The following is a 19,017-nucleotide window of genomic DNA, read 5'->3' on the forward strand; positions in this document are numbered from 1 at the left end:
TTCTATGGTACAGCTAGAAATTGCTGACTTGTTCTACTGCTTCTTTTAACGCTGATTCTGATGGCATTGACAAAAGATGTTTTGTCCTTTGGCTGTAATAGATCTCCTTTTCCCCCTTCACTCTCATTAAACTGCAGTGCTCAGAGATGTCAGCCACTTGAGAGATCATACTGCACACTATTACAAGAACTTTTTTGAAATGCTAAGGACTGTTAATTGTCATTGCTATAATCACACTGAATTAAAGCTTTCTGAAAATGGTCAAGAAACATGTTCAGAAAACTGAATAATAGCAGTATTTCAAATTCAGCATATTATAATGGAGCCACATATGTAAAGGAATATCACATGTTGCTGGAGACTAGAAAAACATGGCAAATCTAATACAAAAGGATCGAAGTTTTCTTAATATTCAAAATTTTCTTCTATTCTATCAAATTATTTTTCTAGGTGTGGAGGTGAGGGAAGGAATGAACAATGTGGTGGTCTTTTATTTTTGCTTGGTTTTGTTTCCCTCTGCCCCTAGCTGGATGCATGCTGCAACTAAATACTCAGATGGTATGAAAAAACTCATTTTCTCCATCTTGTTATGGTGATCTTCAAGATCAAAACCCTTCCATGAACTGAAGAACTTTTCTGAACTTAAGTTGCACATGAACTGTGTGGGATGGAGTAGAGAACTATTTTCACTGCAGTGCTGAAGAACCAATATTAGAAAAGAATTGTTACTGGAAACAGGATAAATTGGGATTGGCTATTTGAAGCTAACTATAAAAGACATTCACACACATGCTCTGACGTGCTCACTTAGCATATTTAAGGAAACAATAAAGCTGATTATTACATTGCATTTCAATTACCTCTGGTTATGCTGAAAGCAATAAAATAGATTTAACATTCAGATGCTAAGAACCAAGACACAGGAAATTAAGTGATAGACAGAGTATCAGAATAGAAATCTGACTGTCTGTGGAGTTAAACCTGGATCCTTATTGTTTTTGTTCAGTGATTTTTAACCCTACAGCTCGTCTCTCCTATATGTGGCATTTTAGTAATCTCAACTTCAATATTAATTATGAATAATTATGAAGAAACATGCTAAGTAATTTCCTGTGCTAAGTAATTGTTTCAAAACAAAGATTTTTATTTTTGTCTAAAATGAAGTTTTCTTCTGCCTTTAGGCTAGACACTTTTAGATCTTTCATAATAATGAGGTTTGTATTTCAAATACAGATGCACACACATCTAGATAAAAAACATAGTTCTGCTTTTCTTTGTTTTAGAAAGGAAGATTTTTCTTGGATATTAGTGTAACTGTGGTCTAAATCCTTTTGAGGTACACCACTGGTTATGTCAACATAATTTTGTGGCAGTGCACATCAAGAAGTGAAAGAAAAGTCCCTTTAGTCAGGTGACACATAGTCATATGACTTGTATGATCACTGTTGATCTTAATTCTTCAACAAAGTAACTTCTGTTTGTTGAGCTGACATTGACCAAAAATGGGTAAGACGGCTAGACATAAAGGTTAAAGGGCTTGAATCAGGTCCATCCTTCCATATACAAAGTGAGGAACACTTGAATTTTGGGGACTGGACTTTATCCTCTAACGTGCCCAGAGGGCACTAATTGCTATACGTGAGGATGCAGTTTAGTCCAGAAGTATGGATGTGAAGGCAAACCAGGTATCATCTCTCTAACAGCGAAACTTCAAAGCTCATGTCAAATTTTGGAACCAAAGACATTTAAATAAGTCCCTTCTTCCCACACACACTTCATTGTTGAATTAGTTTATTTTTAATAAAGGAACAGGCTCTCCAGGGAGGTAGTCATAGCCCCAAGCCTAACAGTATTCAAGGACTGATTGGACAACATCCTCAGACACATGGTGTGAATTGTGGGGTTGTCCTGTGCAGGGACAGGAGTTGGACTCAATGATCCTTGTGGGACCTTTCCAACTCAAGACATTCTATGATTCTATGTCTATGAACTGTAAACCCTCTAAAATGAAAATAAACATCTGAAGTATTTCTGTTGTATGCTTCTAAATATTGAGCTTTGGAGCTTGTGCAAAACTATCCAATTGTCTTGATAAATGTCCACAGATAAATGGACACAGAACAGCACACAAGAAGTCAGCCTGAGGGCAAGATGGATGTTGTGAGGCTGCATGATAGCCACAATTACGGAGAGGTTTAGAGAGGGGAATAGTTCTTAGCCCTAGAAATCTTGTTTTCAGCAGACAATTAAGTCAGTAAATGGATTGCTGCCATCAGTATCATTATTCTATACTGAAGTTTTGTATCTGGAGAAGATTTAGTCTCCGTCCAGTCCAGACCACAAAAAGATGCTGATTTGAGAAAAAAAAAATGCCAGGAAAGAACTAGGTGCTGAAAATAATAATTATTCTTATATTACTGGCATGGCTTCCATCCAACAGGAGGTTTCTGGAAAATATTTTCAGTTGGAAATAATGTAACTTTTATTTGTCCCCTCACACTCAGTAACCCAGAATTGGCTTTTCAGCATGACTAAAACTTTTTTTTAAGTGATATGCTCAAAGTAAATATATTTCCCCAAAACAAGAACTTTCCCCCCTCTGTCCCAAAGAAAACCCTTTTTTTTTTTTTGTGTGTGTTTTTTTTTTGTTTGTTTGTTTGTTTGTTTGGTTTTTTCTCCTAACATAAACTGCATGTTTTGAAGCACTCTATCTTAAGTGTGTTTGTATAGCTGAAAGGCTACATATGGGGAGAGTGAAGCTTGGAATGAAGTCATCAACATGTGATAGAATAGGTCAACATAGACTAAGGGTGTTTTGATTTATAAGAGCTTGGGACAGTAGGTCATTATTATATACTTTGATAAGGAGGTAAGTACACAGTTCCCTTCATCTCTATTTTCTCTTCATTTTTCTTAATGATGTTTCTGCATTATGCTGTTATATCCAAAGAACACAGAATAGCCCACTGTTAAAGTAGCTAGCAAGTGTAATTTCTTTTCTTTTTAATCCTTTCACTAGAAGTGTTTAAGTAGAGAATGAGGATGATAAAACTAATCTTGAGAGTTCATGAGTAATCTCTTCAGAATGTTCAATATCTTTTTTATAGCAATTAACTGTTCCAGTTGATGTGAAACATTCTATCAATGCCCAATAAACTGGCATTCTCCTCACTTCTACCCATACGTCTTACAAAACCCAATATACAGTGATATTTTTCTAAGACATAACTAAAAAAACTGGACAGGGAACCATCAGGGAGGGAGAAGAGTACAGCAAAATGTGAGAGGAAACAACTTGCTGAAAATAGAGAAACTATTCTGGTAGTTCTATAAAGCCATACATTATTATTTTTGAAGTTTTTGAGATTCTGAAGATAAGAGTAGCCTTTAAAAGAGCATTAGTGTTCTTTTGTACAGAAAAAGGTTCATGTGTTCAGCCTATTGCAAAATGCATTTGCTTACATTCTTCCTGTGCAACACAAAGGCAGCATTAACGGAAATGATAAATAGGTTGATGAGCAGGCCAGGTGGCATAGCAATGGCTTGCAAGACTGCTGAGCTGGAGACACAGGTTTTAAAACAAACTTGGGGCTCTTGCTTCCTGGACTGGTTGAAGTTGAACATGTCGAGGAGGTAATGTGATTGATCTCTTTGGAGGAAGATGCCAGCTGGAGAGCTCACAAACTGCTCCTTCAGGATTCTCCTTAAAGATGAATTGATGGCAGCTTCTGAAAAGAGTTACTCACACCACATTCTTCCCAGCCATTCAGAGGTAAGGCTCTATCACAGTGGCTGCTAAAAGAAGGAATTGAGAGTTTAAAGGGACAGGAAAAAGGTGTCCTTGGTGAAAGAAACTGCAGGAAGTACATTCCCAAAATGCAGTAATTATTTCTATACCATTGTAAAATAGATTGATTGTTTGTTTTTAGGAGCTTCTCCACACAAATGGTCCTTTTTATTTTTTTTATTTATTTTTTTTTTTAATTTTAATTATACTGGGATACTGTAATGTTGATAAAATAAGAGATCAGCATTTCATCTGAGGACTGTACTTCATTTTATATTGTAAATCAGTTGTTTAAAAAATATTCTAGGCTGACATCTGTGTTTTTGTGTTGACAGATATCTTCTCTAAACCATAGTGAAGAAAGGGCTCATTTTGTCCTTAGCTTCACTGTGGTTGTAGTTTTCATATGATGTTCTTCCCTTCATTGGAGGCTTTGGTACCTCTTTTTCTGATTTGCTACACATGAGCTACATATGTGCCCTTTTGAAACTCTCCTTTGCTGATCCAGAGACGTTATTTCTCAGTGTATGACAGCTTGCTATTTTGATCACGAATAACCAGCTTGTACAATTTCTCTAATGTCAGACAACAGTAACAAAAGTTACTTTGGGATCAACAGTAGCTCAGAAACTCATAGATAATGTAGAAATACTCCATGTTTATTTGACCTAAAACTATAATAGAAATGGAGTCCCACAAATGAGCTGGACACATTAGGAAGAAGCAGTCTTCCTTGAGTCTCAGCAATCTCACTCATTCAAATGAGTTGTAACAGTATTAGGAAAAAGTGAAAATACAGACAGAAGAAATTTTGGCAACATCTAAAAATGAAAGGAAAAAACTAATTGGTCTGACTTCACCTGATTTGTTCAGGACTGTATGTTAAAGAGGCTAAATAAGGTAGAACTCATTTTTGGTTACTGGAAAGCACTAGTTTTACTGCAAAAACCTTAAACATATGATGTTTTTTACCCGTGAAAAAATGAACTCCAAACACAGATTATTATCCAGGTTACTCCAAGGATAGTGGCAGAATTTATTTATCTGTGGCCAGACCAACGTGCTGTAATTTACATGTAGGAGCTTGTTCTTTCAGGTTATATGTTTTTAGTGCTTAATTTTTCCCTTGGTCACAAATAATGACCCACTCTTCAATATTTAACCTAGAAAAGAAAGGAGGAAAAATTAAACAGCTCAATATGTTTGGAAAACATTGCAGGCAAACCAATCCGGAATCAGGGCTTTTTACTTAATTACTTTTAAACACAAGCTTCTGATCACTCATTTTGCTACTGAGAGAAAGGATGCAATTACAAACCTTTTTCCTCCTTAGGAACAAAAAAAACCCCACTGTGCATATTTTCACCAGAGGCTACATGTGGTTCAATGACTTTTAACCTGGGATGTGATTGGAGGAGCAGCAGGCTCAGGCTGTTTTGTTTGACTTTTTCTGCTGCTTTGTCTGTAATGGCTTTTCCTGTTGCTCCAGGCCACAGTATCTCAGGGGGTCCCTGCCCTGGCTTGAGGTGCCCGTGGCTGCAGCCTGCCACCCTCTCAGCCAGGCTGTGCTGTGGCAAGGAGGTCCCTCCCTTGAAGAGGGTGTTTTCAGCCTTTTTCCACTACTGTTGAGGTTGACTTGAGGTTGACTGAGACCAGCACTGGGTAGGTCATGATGCACCACCAACATGTCCAATATATTTCAACTCTAGTTTCCAGTGTCTTCATCCAGGCCTAATGGAGAAGAAAAGGGAAAGAGAATATTGGGTTTTGGTTTTGGTGGATTTTTTTCTGTATGCGTATGTTTGTTTGTTTCTTTTTCAGGTTACTTATGCCACTTTTCTAGGAAAACTAGACTGCTCTTCGCACACTTTATATGACACAAATATGGCCTCACAAATGCTAGGTACAGCATGGAAGGTTCATGTTTGTAAGAGACTGATTCTGAAGCCTGGAAAGCCCTTACTCAATCTGAGTTCCCACTTAATGTCTGAATGAGGAAATGCTGCTTCTCAGCACTTTACCCATTGGTGCTCTGACATAGAAATAAAAGTACCAGTGAGATGTATGCTCAGCGCTACCTGAGCTTTTGCTCCATGAGGTGTTTCTCTGCAGCAAGGAGCTGTGGGCTAACTGTTGTGCTGGTACTTGACACCTGTGACACAGCTTTATGGTAACTCCCTCCACCACGTGTTTTCTGAAGAGTGTCATGTCCAGGGTGCTCTGCGGGGGAGGTGGCAGCCCTTGTGAGTGAGGGAGTTCTGTTTTCTGAAATTGTTCCTGTGAGAGCCTAGCAAGCTGGAAACTGTTGAACTTGTGCCAGAAAGGATTTATTTTTAAAGTATGGATGAGGTTGAACAAACATTCCTTGCAGTGAATGGCCTGGTGGACTGAAGTGAGTTGTTTAGTAGACTGGAACATGTTTTGTGCCCTGCATAATTAATCCGAATTTTAAGAAATGTTGGTGGCTGGAAACATAATGAAAAACATATGTCAAAATTCTAAAAATGGAAGTACATGTTAACTATAATTATTACTAAAATTAAATATTCTGATACATGTAGAAGCTATGAGCAAAAATACTACACACCAAAAGCTTAGTGTTGCTTTTTTCATTTCACACTGATGATGATAGGAGAAAAATCTTAGCTTTGAAATTCCTGGAATTTGTTTATGTCTCAGATTTATCTTTAAAATATGTTTTGAGGAAGCTCTTTGGTTACTGTGTCCTGACAGTTATTGAAAGCATAAATACTTTTTCATTTGCCTACATGCACACCTGTACTGTCCCACCTCTGAGGTCTAGTTAGTGTACTACAGCGATGTGCATTCACAGATTTTCTTCCCCTCTTTCTCATACTTAGGTTCCTTCAGTAGCTTCTACAACTTTTGCACTTATTTTACAGTGTAGTGATTTATCACTCATTGCTTCTCTCTCAGGCACATTGGTGACCTAGCAAGCATACACCATCATTATAGTATTCTCCTTGACAGTTTTTAATTGCTCTGGGATTAGTTCCTGTGTCTGTAAATATTCTATTTCAAATTTTAGTGGCATTTTTTCTTTCTTTGTGGTAGTCCAATCATGACAAGATTTATGAAGTGGAGGACTTTCTATTTTTTTTTGATTCTTGAACAGCCCAGGTAGGCTCTTGAGGACATAATGAAGTGATGCACACTTTCCTCACCTTCTTGGGTAACACTCTTAAGCAGAACAAAGCTTGGAAGAAAGTTTTTGAATTGTTGCCTCTCTCCTCTGCAGTTTTTGTCAGCCATACAGCAGATGTTTAGTTCATAAGACCCTCTTCGCTGCTGCATATATGTGTTTTGTTACCTGTATAATCAAGAAAAAATATATAGTACTCATGTGAATGATGGGAGAGTTCTACAGTGCTGAAATGGTTCAGAATTTTGTAATAGATTAGTTAGGAGACTGGTAGTCTGATTACAAACTATTAGTCTAGGATATTGCTTTAATTGAATTAGAATAATTACATATGTTCTTTGAAGAGCAAATGCTAAAGGAAGATTTGTCTGTCTTAAGGTAATCCTGACTGAGGCTGCTTACTGTCTGCTAATATTACAGTAGAAGAAAGACTCATGTGATATGAAGTATTGTGAGTGTATCAGTTGCAATGCACTGAGAAGAGAGAAAAATTCAGGAAACTTTGAATATTTATAGTAAGTTGTCCTGCTAGCAGCCCAGGTTCTTGTTTTGGTAATTTTCTTTTGTTTTGACTCCTCTGTTTTCTTTAAGGTCTTATTCGATTACAAGAGCTCATCAAGGCTCCATCACGATACAACCTGAGACTAAAAATCCGTCAGTTACCAGCTGACACAAAAGATGCAAAGCCATTGCTAAAGGAGATGAAAAGAGGCAAAGAATTCCATGTAATCTTTGACTGCAGCCATGAAATGGCAGCGGGCATCTTGAAACAGGTAATCCTCATTACGCTTTAGATAGCCTAATCTTTTTCATCCCTAATAAATAAAAGAACTATCCAGAGTTAATGACATTTAACAAGCGGGGAATTGTATGCCAGTTTTACTGAGGCCTAACAGAAAATCAGCCAAGGATTTCAGAGATCATTTTATTGGTGAGTCTAACAGTAGCTGCTTTCATTTTTTTTATTTTTTTTATTTTTTTTTTTTTTTATTTTTTTTTTTTTTTAAAGAAACAGATGAATTGGTTCCTGTAGAGGTGAAAAGGTACAACAGTCTTTCAGCTATGAAGAATTTGATACTTTGGAGGACTGATGCTTTAATGAGAGTTTTAAATGGTTGTTAAGTAGTGTATTAAATAAAAAAGATATTTTTTTTAAAAAAATTTAAGCTTCTAAAATGTATACTCTTAATCAGACAGTAATATTTGAATAGTATGTTACCAATAGAACGTGCTAATGTGTTCTGCTGAGAGGATGGAACCAATAGATATCTTTTAGAGTCATATTCTTCTTGCATTACTAATAGGGCTGCAAAACACCTGAATATGTTTGGGTAGGTGCTTTGAAAGTGTTTGCTTGTTATGTCCAAGAGGAGTAGGTGAGATACAGCAGAATCCCAAATACTTGGCTGGATTTATGTTTCAGAAGCAGATTCCAGTGACGTCTTCCAAGAGAAGGTGGCAATATAATGGCACACTAAGGACAAGGCTCATAAAAAAATTTACTGTAACCCTGAAGTGCGTGTAAAAGACATGTCTTTGTATGACTCCTTTAGTTTAATGAGCTAGCTCCAAAGACTGGGAATTCCTTCTGTTCAGAGGCCTTTTTTCCCCATAGTTTTTGAATTGAACTATCACTTCAATAAGGAGGGTAGGAAAAAATACCTGAGCCTAAACAATATTCTACAATACTTTACATTTCTAATGCACATTTCTAATGACTTTAATTCGTGTTTGTATTATGTTTGTTAGCAGACTGTATTAAAAACAAAATATATTTAAGATCTGAAAATATGTCTCTCATTAAAGGTGCCTAGGGGCATTGTTGTGGGTACAATTAAAATTGCTAGTAAACAAACATGTATACTGTCATCATAATCCCTAGTAATTTTAAACCTCTGCTGGTGGTTTTTGCTGTTTGGTAAGCATAAGCCAGCCTAGTCAGGGTAATTGTTCAGCCCAAATCATTAATGTACATTTAATTACTTTAACATCTTAAAAATGCAAATGGAAAATGTGTTGACGGTAATACAAAGTTGCAGTACTTACAATAATGCCATCAAGGCACATCATTTATACTGTACACAGTAGGTTTCAGGTGAAAAGAAACTTTCCTCTCACATTATGCAAAATCATGAAAACCACATGACTTGAGGGAAATGGGAACAAAATTAAAAGCCTTTTATCTTTGATCATGTCCCAGGACCTGAGAGTGAGAATTTAACCTTTTAAAATCAAAATGTTAACTGTTGTATAGAAGGAAGATACAAGAACAATTATTTCATGAGTGTTTATATCTTTATACAGTTTCTATAGACTTTGAGCTTTCCATTCAGCTCCAATACTGCAATGCTTTAAATGTGCCTAAGAGTGGTAGTTATGAACCTGAATGTGAGCTCTTGCTATCAAAATTGACACAAAGGATGATAACACTGTAATTATTATTTAGTTATATCACTCCAAATATAGCATTTACAAGTGTTTGCTGAAAAATAATAGTAACAAAAATCTTCACGTACTGATTTGTCAACTATTCATTAATGTTTTCTGGTAATGGAGGGATGAACTTGGAGAGGCATGACAAGGGGTTTCTTCTTGGGAGGATGACTGGAAATATGAACGATGAAGTGGTAGAAGAGAAAACAAGTTGGAAATAAAGAAGAAAATACATTGAGGGGCCAGTGGAATGGCAGCTACTGTTTTCTGGCTAAAAATGCATCATGAAAAGGAAAAAAAAATCCTACAATTCAGCCAAATATAACTAAATTAAGGCAGCTATCAATGGTAACTACATCACCAGGCAACCAGGGAAAGCAGACATGATTTAAAAGGTTAGGGAATAATGAGGCAGAGAAAAGACAGTGTTTTGAAGAGGAGAAAAAAGTGAAGTCTTTTGAGAACTGAGGAAAGTGAGAAAAAGGAGACTTTGAAAAGAGACAACTCCATCACACAGCACAATCAGAAACATAAGTAGGGTGTTCTTGTGTGGAGATTCTGTGGAGTATGAAAGACCTGACTATAAACAGTTAAGATACAGGTGACTGCAAATGTGTTACATGCATAGAGGATGATACCTTGGCTTTATCTAAAAACGAGAAGTTCTTAAGTTAACAATATTTGTAGTTGTACAGTTTCTAATGAAGTTATAATATTTCACGAGATAGTGGATTTCCTGTGTGTAAGAGAATTTAAATTGCTATTGGCACACTATACTGTAGTTCTAAATATTACTGTGGAATTCTAAATACACAGGTATAGGTACCCTTTGGAAAACTATTGTTGCAGTTTTTGTTGAAGTCTTGCCTAAAATATTATAAAATCTGATCTGCAGCTGATGGTTCATATTCATTTTAGCTTTTAACTTTTCCTTGGAAAAGAACATATAGAGTAGTCATTTCACCATTTTTTCAGACTGTCACAAGTAGAAAGGTTCCCACAGCCTTCAGAACTCTGATAATTCTATTTTATACAAATTGTAGTACTATGACAATTGTATAACTGTTGCTTTCAGTGTGTTTAAGGAGGTGTAACTGGCAGTGACTTGACAAAGATTCTGTTGATAACTCCTGGAAAGAAAGAAAATACTGCTTACTTGTGTGGCTTTTTTACAGTGCTAAAATAAGATGAAAATCACTGTAGGTACTAAAATGATTGAATGAATCACAGTAGGCTAAGACAACTTTTGTGCAGAGCATGAAGATACATACTTTTCAGGTGAAAATGCTCTTAATGAATAAGAGTAATGAGACATCCATATTTTATTGCTTTAAAATGTATCTACAAATATTTGTTCTTATGCTCTTAAGAGAAAAGTATGAACATTTTAAAATGCATAGTTTGTGAAAAATTATTTGACGTTACACAGTTAGCAAGACAGATGAAGGTATTTGATAGATATCTGAGTTTACACAATAATGCTATGAATATTTGTTCTTTATTTTTACCAAAATAGTATGTATCTTGCTTTTCAAAACTTGACGCCAGAGTATTTTCTTCCATGGTTGGAAAAATGTACACATGTATAATGTAAGCTTGGGTTCTTCTTTTAAATACATAGTATTGTTTATCAAAATAGAAAAAAAAATCCTATTAGGTTATTCTTTTTAAGGGAATGGTTCAATAGTGAATGAAAATATTGTCGACTCAAATTTTGTGTGGCAATTTAATGCATCCATTAGTATGTAAAACTATAAGTCTCTTTCACATTTACTGCACTGAACAGACTGATAATATACTTTCTATCAGAAGATCTGGTTCATAAATTCCTTTAATAGTCAGTAATCTGCTCTAACTGATAGGAAATGACTTGCTTGACCTAATTTTAGTACAATTCCAATCCTGTAGTCTGATGCCAGTAGTGTTCTTTCGCAGCTTTTCATTTGCCATGTAAGTGTGATAAAAATGTATTATGTGACCTGAGAAACAATAATATTTTCTTTTTGTTTTTGTTTTTTTAAGGCTTTAGCTATGGGAATGATGACAGAATACTATCACTATATCTTTACCACACTGGTAAGTAGATTATAAAAACATACTGATTACAACCAACAAAGACGTTGCTTTTCTTAATTATATTACTTGACAAAGTGAAAAAGGTCTCTATGGAATGGGGTGTGAGCACAAGATGTTTTCTCTGTTGAGTTTTCTTACTTTCAGTGAAAACTCATCAGGATGGTTCAAGTATTGTTGAACAGTGTGCCCTGGAAACTGACAGGCCCCAAAAAACTAACTGACTATGTAGCACTGCAGTTTTTAACTTTCAAGCAGAGTTAAGTAAATAATTAATACTTGATTATTTATATTATGAATTTTGTACTTTTTTCTCTTTTAGCTATTTGTATGTAGAGATTATGACATTTTAAACATACTCATATATTCCATACTTTTAATCCAATATTTTACAAGGTAATTCTTCACTGTCATATGATTCCTGAATAATTTGGTGTGATTAGCAGTATTTTATTTAACAGTCCACATGAGATTTTTTTAAGCACATGAATCGTGCAATGTTCTTTGGTGTCCATTGTAAAACTAACTAATAAATTTGATCATTCTTGGAAACATCAGATTCAACATTTGCAATAAATGAATGTTTAAAATATGAATGCTCTTACAAGACATAACAAAGATGTATGTGAAGATTTTTTTGTTGTTGTTGTTCACTACAGCCTAAGAAATACTTTAAAAGTTGGTAAAATAGTACTCTAGAAACTACAGTTGTGCATGTTTCTCTGTTGTGTTCAGATTTGCCTATATAGATTGCGGATTGAAGTTCTTATAATACAAGTCATTTCAAGCATGAGAAAAACCATGCTTGAAATGACCTATTTTTAAAGTCACATACATGTTTAAGTCCTTATGGAAATGAACTCTTTGTGGTAGGACGGAAAGTTCAAGTCAGAACTACAAAAGAAGAGTTCATAGAAAGTATTAGCACTGAAATAACTCATTGAATAGCAAGCAAAATTATTTGTGAAGTTCATTAGAACTGTGAAGGCAAATTACTGTGCACAAGCACCTGTCTTATTTTAGAAGTGTAAATTTTTCTGTCTCTTATGGATTTATAATTATTTGCAATGGAATTTCCCTCACTAGTCTATCAAAATGAATTGTAGATGTTTCAAGGGTTTAAAAATTTTTTTAAATTTTCATTTTGCTAACAGTGAAAATTGCTTCTTTGAGTAGTATGCTGTGCATTGGCATTTAATTTTTATTATTAAAGCTATGTTTTAAAACGAGAATTTTATATCATTCTTATTTACTTATTAGAACATCAGCTATTTTTCTCTCTCTTTTGTTAATTTTTTTTTTTTTAATAGGAGAGACAAGTATTATATTGACTTGGAGCTATCAAAGGGTAATTTAGTGTGCATAAATGGATGATAGATTTTGATTTTGCAATGTAGCTTCGGAATTTGCATCAGAATTTAGTTGTTTTGATATATTAACTGCTTTTTACCTGACATGGTGAAAGTTCTGTCAAATAAATTTTCCAGTCACAGTGTTTACAACAGTCTTCTGTGTATTCTCCTTTTGATTGATTCAGGGTCTAATGCAGTAGATCATTAATACTCTGACCTGTGTGTATTTATAATATATGTATAATATTGCTGTGTATATTTATTATATTCCAGTATAAATATGAATGTGTTTTGATTAAATAATTACAACTGAGGTTCTGGCTTCTTTCACAGTAAAAGGTGAGAGAGGTTTAAAGGGAAAGATGTAACATAGTTCTAGTTAAGTTCAACCTTTCCTTTGCAATAAAATGTTTTCTTTCTTTAGAAAGGGGACATGAGTTAGGTTATTTGTAAATAAATAACTTAAAAGGCATTTTGACATCTGTGTGTCTTAGGTATCACATATGGAAAATGGTATCATAACTAGTTAAAAATGGGTAATTATTGATAACTGATATTTTTGTGGGCTTAGTGATGTTAACAATGAATAATGAATTATATTCTGGTTTTCCATAGTACGATATTTAATCTTCTTCAATTCTAGCCAGCAAACAAAATGGATTCAAGCAAGTGTTACACATAACACTACCATTTCATGGAAATTTTTAATATATTAAGCTCTCTGCAAAAGAAAAAGTTAAAAAGAAGTTAAAAATTATTTTAATGACTACATAGAAATTATGTGGAAAATTTCTAAGTTCAATGAAATTATGTTATAGGACAGTAATGTAATTATTCCAAATGAAACAAATTAAACCAAGTGAAAGTTTGTTTATAATCACAGAATCACAGAATCACAGAATCGACTGGGTTGGAAAAGACCTCAGAGATCATCGAGTCCAACCCTTGGTCCAACTCTAGTCCGTTTACTAGATGCACATAGCTAGGCTTAATGAGTCATGACTGTTTTCTTCACATACTTTTTTCCCCCTCCATCATCAAAATTTGAATGTAGTAATGAGTTTCCTGAAGTTAAGTACTAGTTCTATATTGTTTCGACGGATTGCGTCAAAGGATTGGAATAATCTTGAGTTTACTTGCTTGATCTAAAATTTGATTTTTTTCTTTTTATCAATTTTTAATTTGTATTTGCCTCTGTGTTTGTTGGGGGCCTAAATACACACAGACGCATATGTATTGAAAATACATGAATTGTCAAAGGTTATTCTTGCAAAGGTAAATTCTTATCTAAGATATGTCCGTATTTGGAAGTATAATTTATAGCTGCAAAAAATGTTTTAGGTTAAATTTAAACCCATGTACATTTCCCCTCCTCCCCCACAATTTATTGTCTAAAGTTTCATAGAGACTGAGGGTGCAAGGAATCTCCTGTTCTGTTTATTTTATGATTTGAAGTCTGTTCTGGTAAGCCAAAGCAGTAGTGATTAATAACAATATTTTTTAGCAATTAATAGTAATATTCAGGCCTACTATAGTATTTAAGCCTAACTAATATGGCTACAGTTCTTCCACTGGACTTAGCATTTCCTAAAAGGCTTTTTTTCTTTTTAATAATAATAATAATAATAATTACAAAAAGGCAGTTGAAGCAGTTCTTCCTTTGTGAATCAGATTACTCCCACTACAGGGTCAGCTGACTTGCTTGCTCACAAAGGTCCCCAAATAAAGAGAGCATACTTTCTGGTGCATGTAACACTGTTACTCCTGCAGAATTCAGTACTCTCATTTGGAGAAATGGTCCTATAATTCAAATAGGGATTTCAGTGTATTAAAGAATTTATATTATGGTCATTTTTTTTCAGGACCTGTTTGCCTTGGATGTGGAACCCTATCGGTATAGTGGTGTTAATATGACCGGATTCAGAATTCTAAACACAGAAAATACCCAGGTGTCATCTATCATTGAAAAGTGGTCTATGGAGCGATTGCAAGCACCTCCAAAGCCTGATTCAGGTTTACTGGATGGATTTATGACGGTATGGATATAACTGCTTAGTTCCTTTTTGTATTTGTTTGTGAAGCTAAAAAAACTCCTAACATTTTATTTTTGTTACTAAAATTACTTAGAGGTATGAGACCAAATATTATTGTAAACATGAGTCAGAGAGTAACTATGATGTTTGTGTTAATATTTTGCAGACTGAATACATGTACATATTAACTTTCTTTCAGAATTACACACACTGTATTATTTTCCAAATGATAATGTCACATTGTAAAAGTCTAATTAATCTAGTCCATACTTCCCTACTTTGTTTTAACTTAAGATTCAGTCATTAATAATGCGTACTATTTCATTTCTACATTATTTTTGATATATATTTTATGAATACTATAAGCAACACCTTCTTACTATCCTTTCCAGTTTCTATGCCTTCCCATAGGTAATTATTCTAGTTTCCTATTTTTTTTTCCTTTGTGATTATTCTGTGGCCTTTCTTAGGTTCATGAAAATTACAATTATGTTCATGCAAATAAAATTTCCTTACTAGGTTTTCAGTGAGTTTCTGCTCATTAATTGGAATTAAATCTCAAATTATATTGTCCAGAAGGGATTTATTTTAAAACAAATCCTATATTAGGACCTTTTTAGTTTTCAAATTTGTTGAAAGATTTAATATTCTACTTTGTCATGGAGTGATTTCTAACATCTTTGCTAACAGGGTTCTACTATTCTTTAGATATTTTTTTAGAAGCCTTTTCATGTTTAATTTCAAAAATAACAAATTCTGTTTCTTGAAGATTAGTATCCTTGTTATCTATCAGTTATCTAGATTGTGTTGAGTCACATAATTAATTTTGAACGCTTTTTTTCCTACTGGTTAGATGTAAAGATTTTATATACATAAGCTACTAAATGACAATATATTAAAAAGTGAAAAAGTGAATTTCTTTTTTTTTTCTTTTTATAAAATCATCTAAAAAGAGAACACCACCTTTTTCTTCTATTTGTTATATGTAGTGTCTTGAACATGATATTTGGAAACATTTAAAAAATAATTTATTTACTAGTTCTGTTGTGCTGCACTTTTAAAGTACTATATGATGGGAACTGTAAATTTACATTGTTCATTTCTCTAAATAATTCCAAATAAGCATATTAACTCTCCAGAATTTTAGAAATATGTGAAGTATGCAACTGGTTTACATGTAGCTCCTGCTTATTATTCTAAGTAATTGTTTTCTTCTTCCTTTCTTGCAAGAATATTTTCATTCTTTGATTTTTACCTTTTTCAATTTAAAATTTGTAGCAGTCCTTCTCATTCTTTCTAGTTGTGTATTTTATGCATTGAGCAAATTGATCTCAAATCTTCGGATAGTTACCAACATCAGTAGCAATAGTTACTTTATCAGAACATAGGGCCATAGTCAATCAAATAATACAATAATGAATATTGGAATAGAGTTCAGTGGGCTAGTCAAGTGTTTTTCATCTTTTGTGGTGCTGTAAATAAAGTACCATACTCATATATGCTTCTGATGTAAGGCAGAAACCTATCATTGCTAGTATATGACTATGTAACACCATACTTTACACCATTACTTTGTCTCAGCATAGGACAAGGTAAAGAAGTGTATGAAAACCACACTGGTTTCTCTTTTGGACCTTTCAGAGTCCTCTTTGTAAATCTAAGTAAAACCAAGTATTCAAGCAGACTGGGATTTATATTTAATGGAGATTCTTTATATTGATTTGGTTTCAGATACCTGAGATATGCAGATAGAATTTAAAGGATACTGAAAGGCCTAATAATCTTGAGAAGTGTTAGGTGCTTATGGATCTTTTATAATTTGGCCCTTAGATACAGAAAAAAAAAATTATAGGATACCAATTTTACAAGAAATATCTTTGGAAGGTGTAAAAGAAAGTTATGTCATGATATCATTTCACAAAGTTCTTCTTGGGCTCAGAATAAAAATAGTGGAATAAAAGAAGTCTTTTTACCGACTTATCAATAAAGTTGTTAATTTTGTAAAATTTGAGTTCCATTTCACTGTTGCTCATGTGTATTTAAAGTCAGCAATGCAGTCAGGAATTAAAGACTCTACACAGATGTTAATTGTTATTATGGAAAACTCTAACTTATATGGGCTGAACCGGATATTAGTTTTATTTTCATTGATTGAGATTGACTACAGCTTATTCAGAAAAACATTAGCAATAAGCCTGCCTAGTGGGAGTACATTCAGCTTGAGCCATGTAGCTAAATGTAACTCAATCCATCTGAAATGTGAGAATTTGCTGAATAAAAAAATGAGTTTTATGTAACTCTGAGCATTTAGAGATCTCATTGAAGACTAACTTATTTTCAGTGGTGTAAAACCAGGCAGCGACGGATCATTAAATTTATAAGCTTTGGTGGTGTTTCTGTTATGTCCTTCTTCTTCTGACTTAGCCATCATAACAGAATTAGAACTATCAATTTAACTAAGACATTACATTTCCTTATTTATGATTCACAGAGTTCCCAGTCTTAATTCTTGTTTTAAGTTGTTTTCTGTAGGCTTGAGTAAATCTCCAATTAGTATGTAATTTTCTTCATAACTCTCTGACCTTTAATATCCCAGTGTAATAGAAAGTGGATAAAAAAAGTCTCATCTCTTTGGAATGTTCCAAGTCAAATTTCCAAGTGTAGATCCTATTGACTTCAGTTAGGATAGTTTTTCCTTTGTTTCTAGTCCTTTTCACAGCTTTGGAAAATCAAATGTAAACTATTTAATAAATGCTACCATAATTCTATCACTTAATAAATGTTAGCTTACTTGTAAAACAAATAAATAAAATCCATTCTGTGATTCAGGAGAGTAACTACAGCACAACTGGCTGCATTCTTTCTGTGACTCTAGAAAATCTGTGCAAATGTTGAAAATCATTTACCTTGTTGCATCAGACTATACATGATTTCTTTATACAGACTTCTTGTGATAAAAGATTTGCTTTTAAGTGTTTATGAGAATCAAATAGATACAAATTCTACCAAAGTCTAAATTGCTTGGCAACTTTGAAATGAAACTGAATACACTTTTAATATGATACATAGAATTCCTGAGAAAGTATCAGTGGTCTGCTTTTATTGGAGAGGCTTTTATATCATGAATCACATACTTAGAGATTTCATTTTTTAATGGTTCTTTTGTATTTCTTTATTGGTCTGAGGATAATCAAAGAGGTGTTGATCCTCACAACATATCAATAACAATCTGAATGTGTTGCTATTCAGATACATTTGTATCTTTTTATCTCTGTCACACACTTGTGAAGAAATGTGTACACATGATACAGCTTATGAAGTTACTTACAAGATCATATTTATTTCTTAAATCTGTAAAGGTGTTTTTTTCTGAATATTCTCATCAGTCTTGTCTTTGCTTTGATCATTGTTTATGTGTCACTATCTGCTTACTAAACAGATGGGAAGAAATATGTGGTGCTTTTAAAAGTAACGATCATGTGGAACTGGCACATGACACGGCTGTTACTTCCTATAATAAAAGTATAAGAATACAATTATAATAATTCTGTCAGAAGTAATAGGCCATGCCTTAAAAAAAATACAAGAACAGAAGAAAAGCCAAAGACCAATCTGTTGCAATGCCTTCTTACTAATAGAATTAACTGTATCTAATGCTTCTCTTTTTCTCATTGTCTACTTGTTTCTTCTTGATACTGTTGAGTGAAAAAGTCACGATGAAAAAATTAATAAAATCTTTGCCCAAGTTAAAGCCAAAGCTGGAACTTTTTCAGACTAGAATAAACTTTGTAATGAATTCTTGATCCTACACTTCCTACCTTAATTCAGCAACACATAAGTGTTTTTGTTTTTTTGTTGTTTTTTTTTTTTTGTTTGTTTTGTTTTGTTTACATGTTTCCAAATAAAATCCAAAGTGGTTCTAATCTGTCACAATCTACCTGGTAAATGACAGTCCATTCATACATTTCCCTGTTTCTCACCACTAATTTAGCAGTTCAGAATCCACATTTGTAAAGTTAAGATGTGCGCAGTGTGGGTCGTTATCTTCTGAACTTGTTCCAGCTGTAAGAAACTTAAATATACCGAACATTATGGTAAAAACCACCAGGTATTGGTTTGGTCAGCTGTCAGACTGGATTATCACAGGTTTATCATTCTGCTAGAATCATTCTGCTA

General features: G+C 33.9%; 1 protein-coding gene across 13 annotated transcripts in view; it reads left to right on the plus strand.

Annotated features, from left to right (window-relative positions):
* GRIK2 (glutamate ionotropic receptor kainate type subunit 2) overlaps positions 1–19,017 on the plus strand; it is a 382,225-nt gene that overhangs the window by 137,131 nt on the left and 226,077 nt on the right. For all 13 annotated transcript variants that reach the window (XR_010471027.1, XM_065055283.1, XM_065055287.1 and 10 more), the window contains 3 exon segments: positions 7,542–7,723; positions 11,406–11,459; positions 14,671–14,844. Coding sequence is in view for 12 of the 13 variants with exons in the window: in XM_065055283.1 (XP_064911355.1) it covers positions 7,542–7,723; positions 11,406–11,459; positions 14,671–14,844 (410 nt within the window). In the remaining variant the exon portion in view is untranslated.

Source organism: Columba livia, chromosome 3 (genome assembly GCF_036013475.1).
Source record: "Columba livia isolate bColLiv1 breed racing homer chromosome 3, bColLiv1.pat.W.v2, whole genome shotgun sequence".
In the NCBI taxonomy this organism is placed as follows: Eukaryota; Metazoa; Chordata; class Aves; order Columbiformes; family Columbidae; genus Columba; species Columba livia.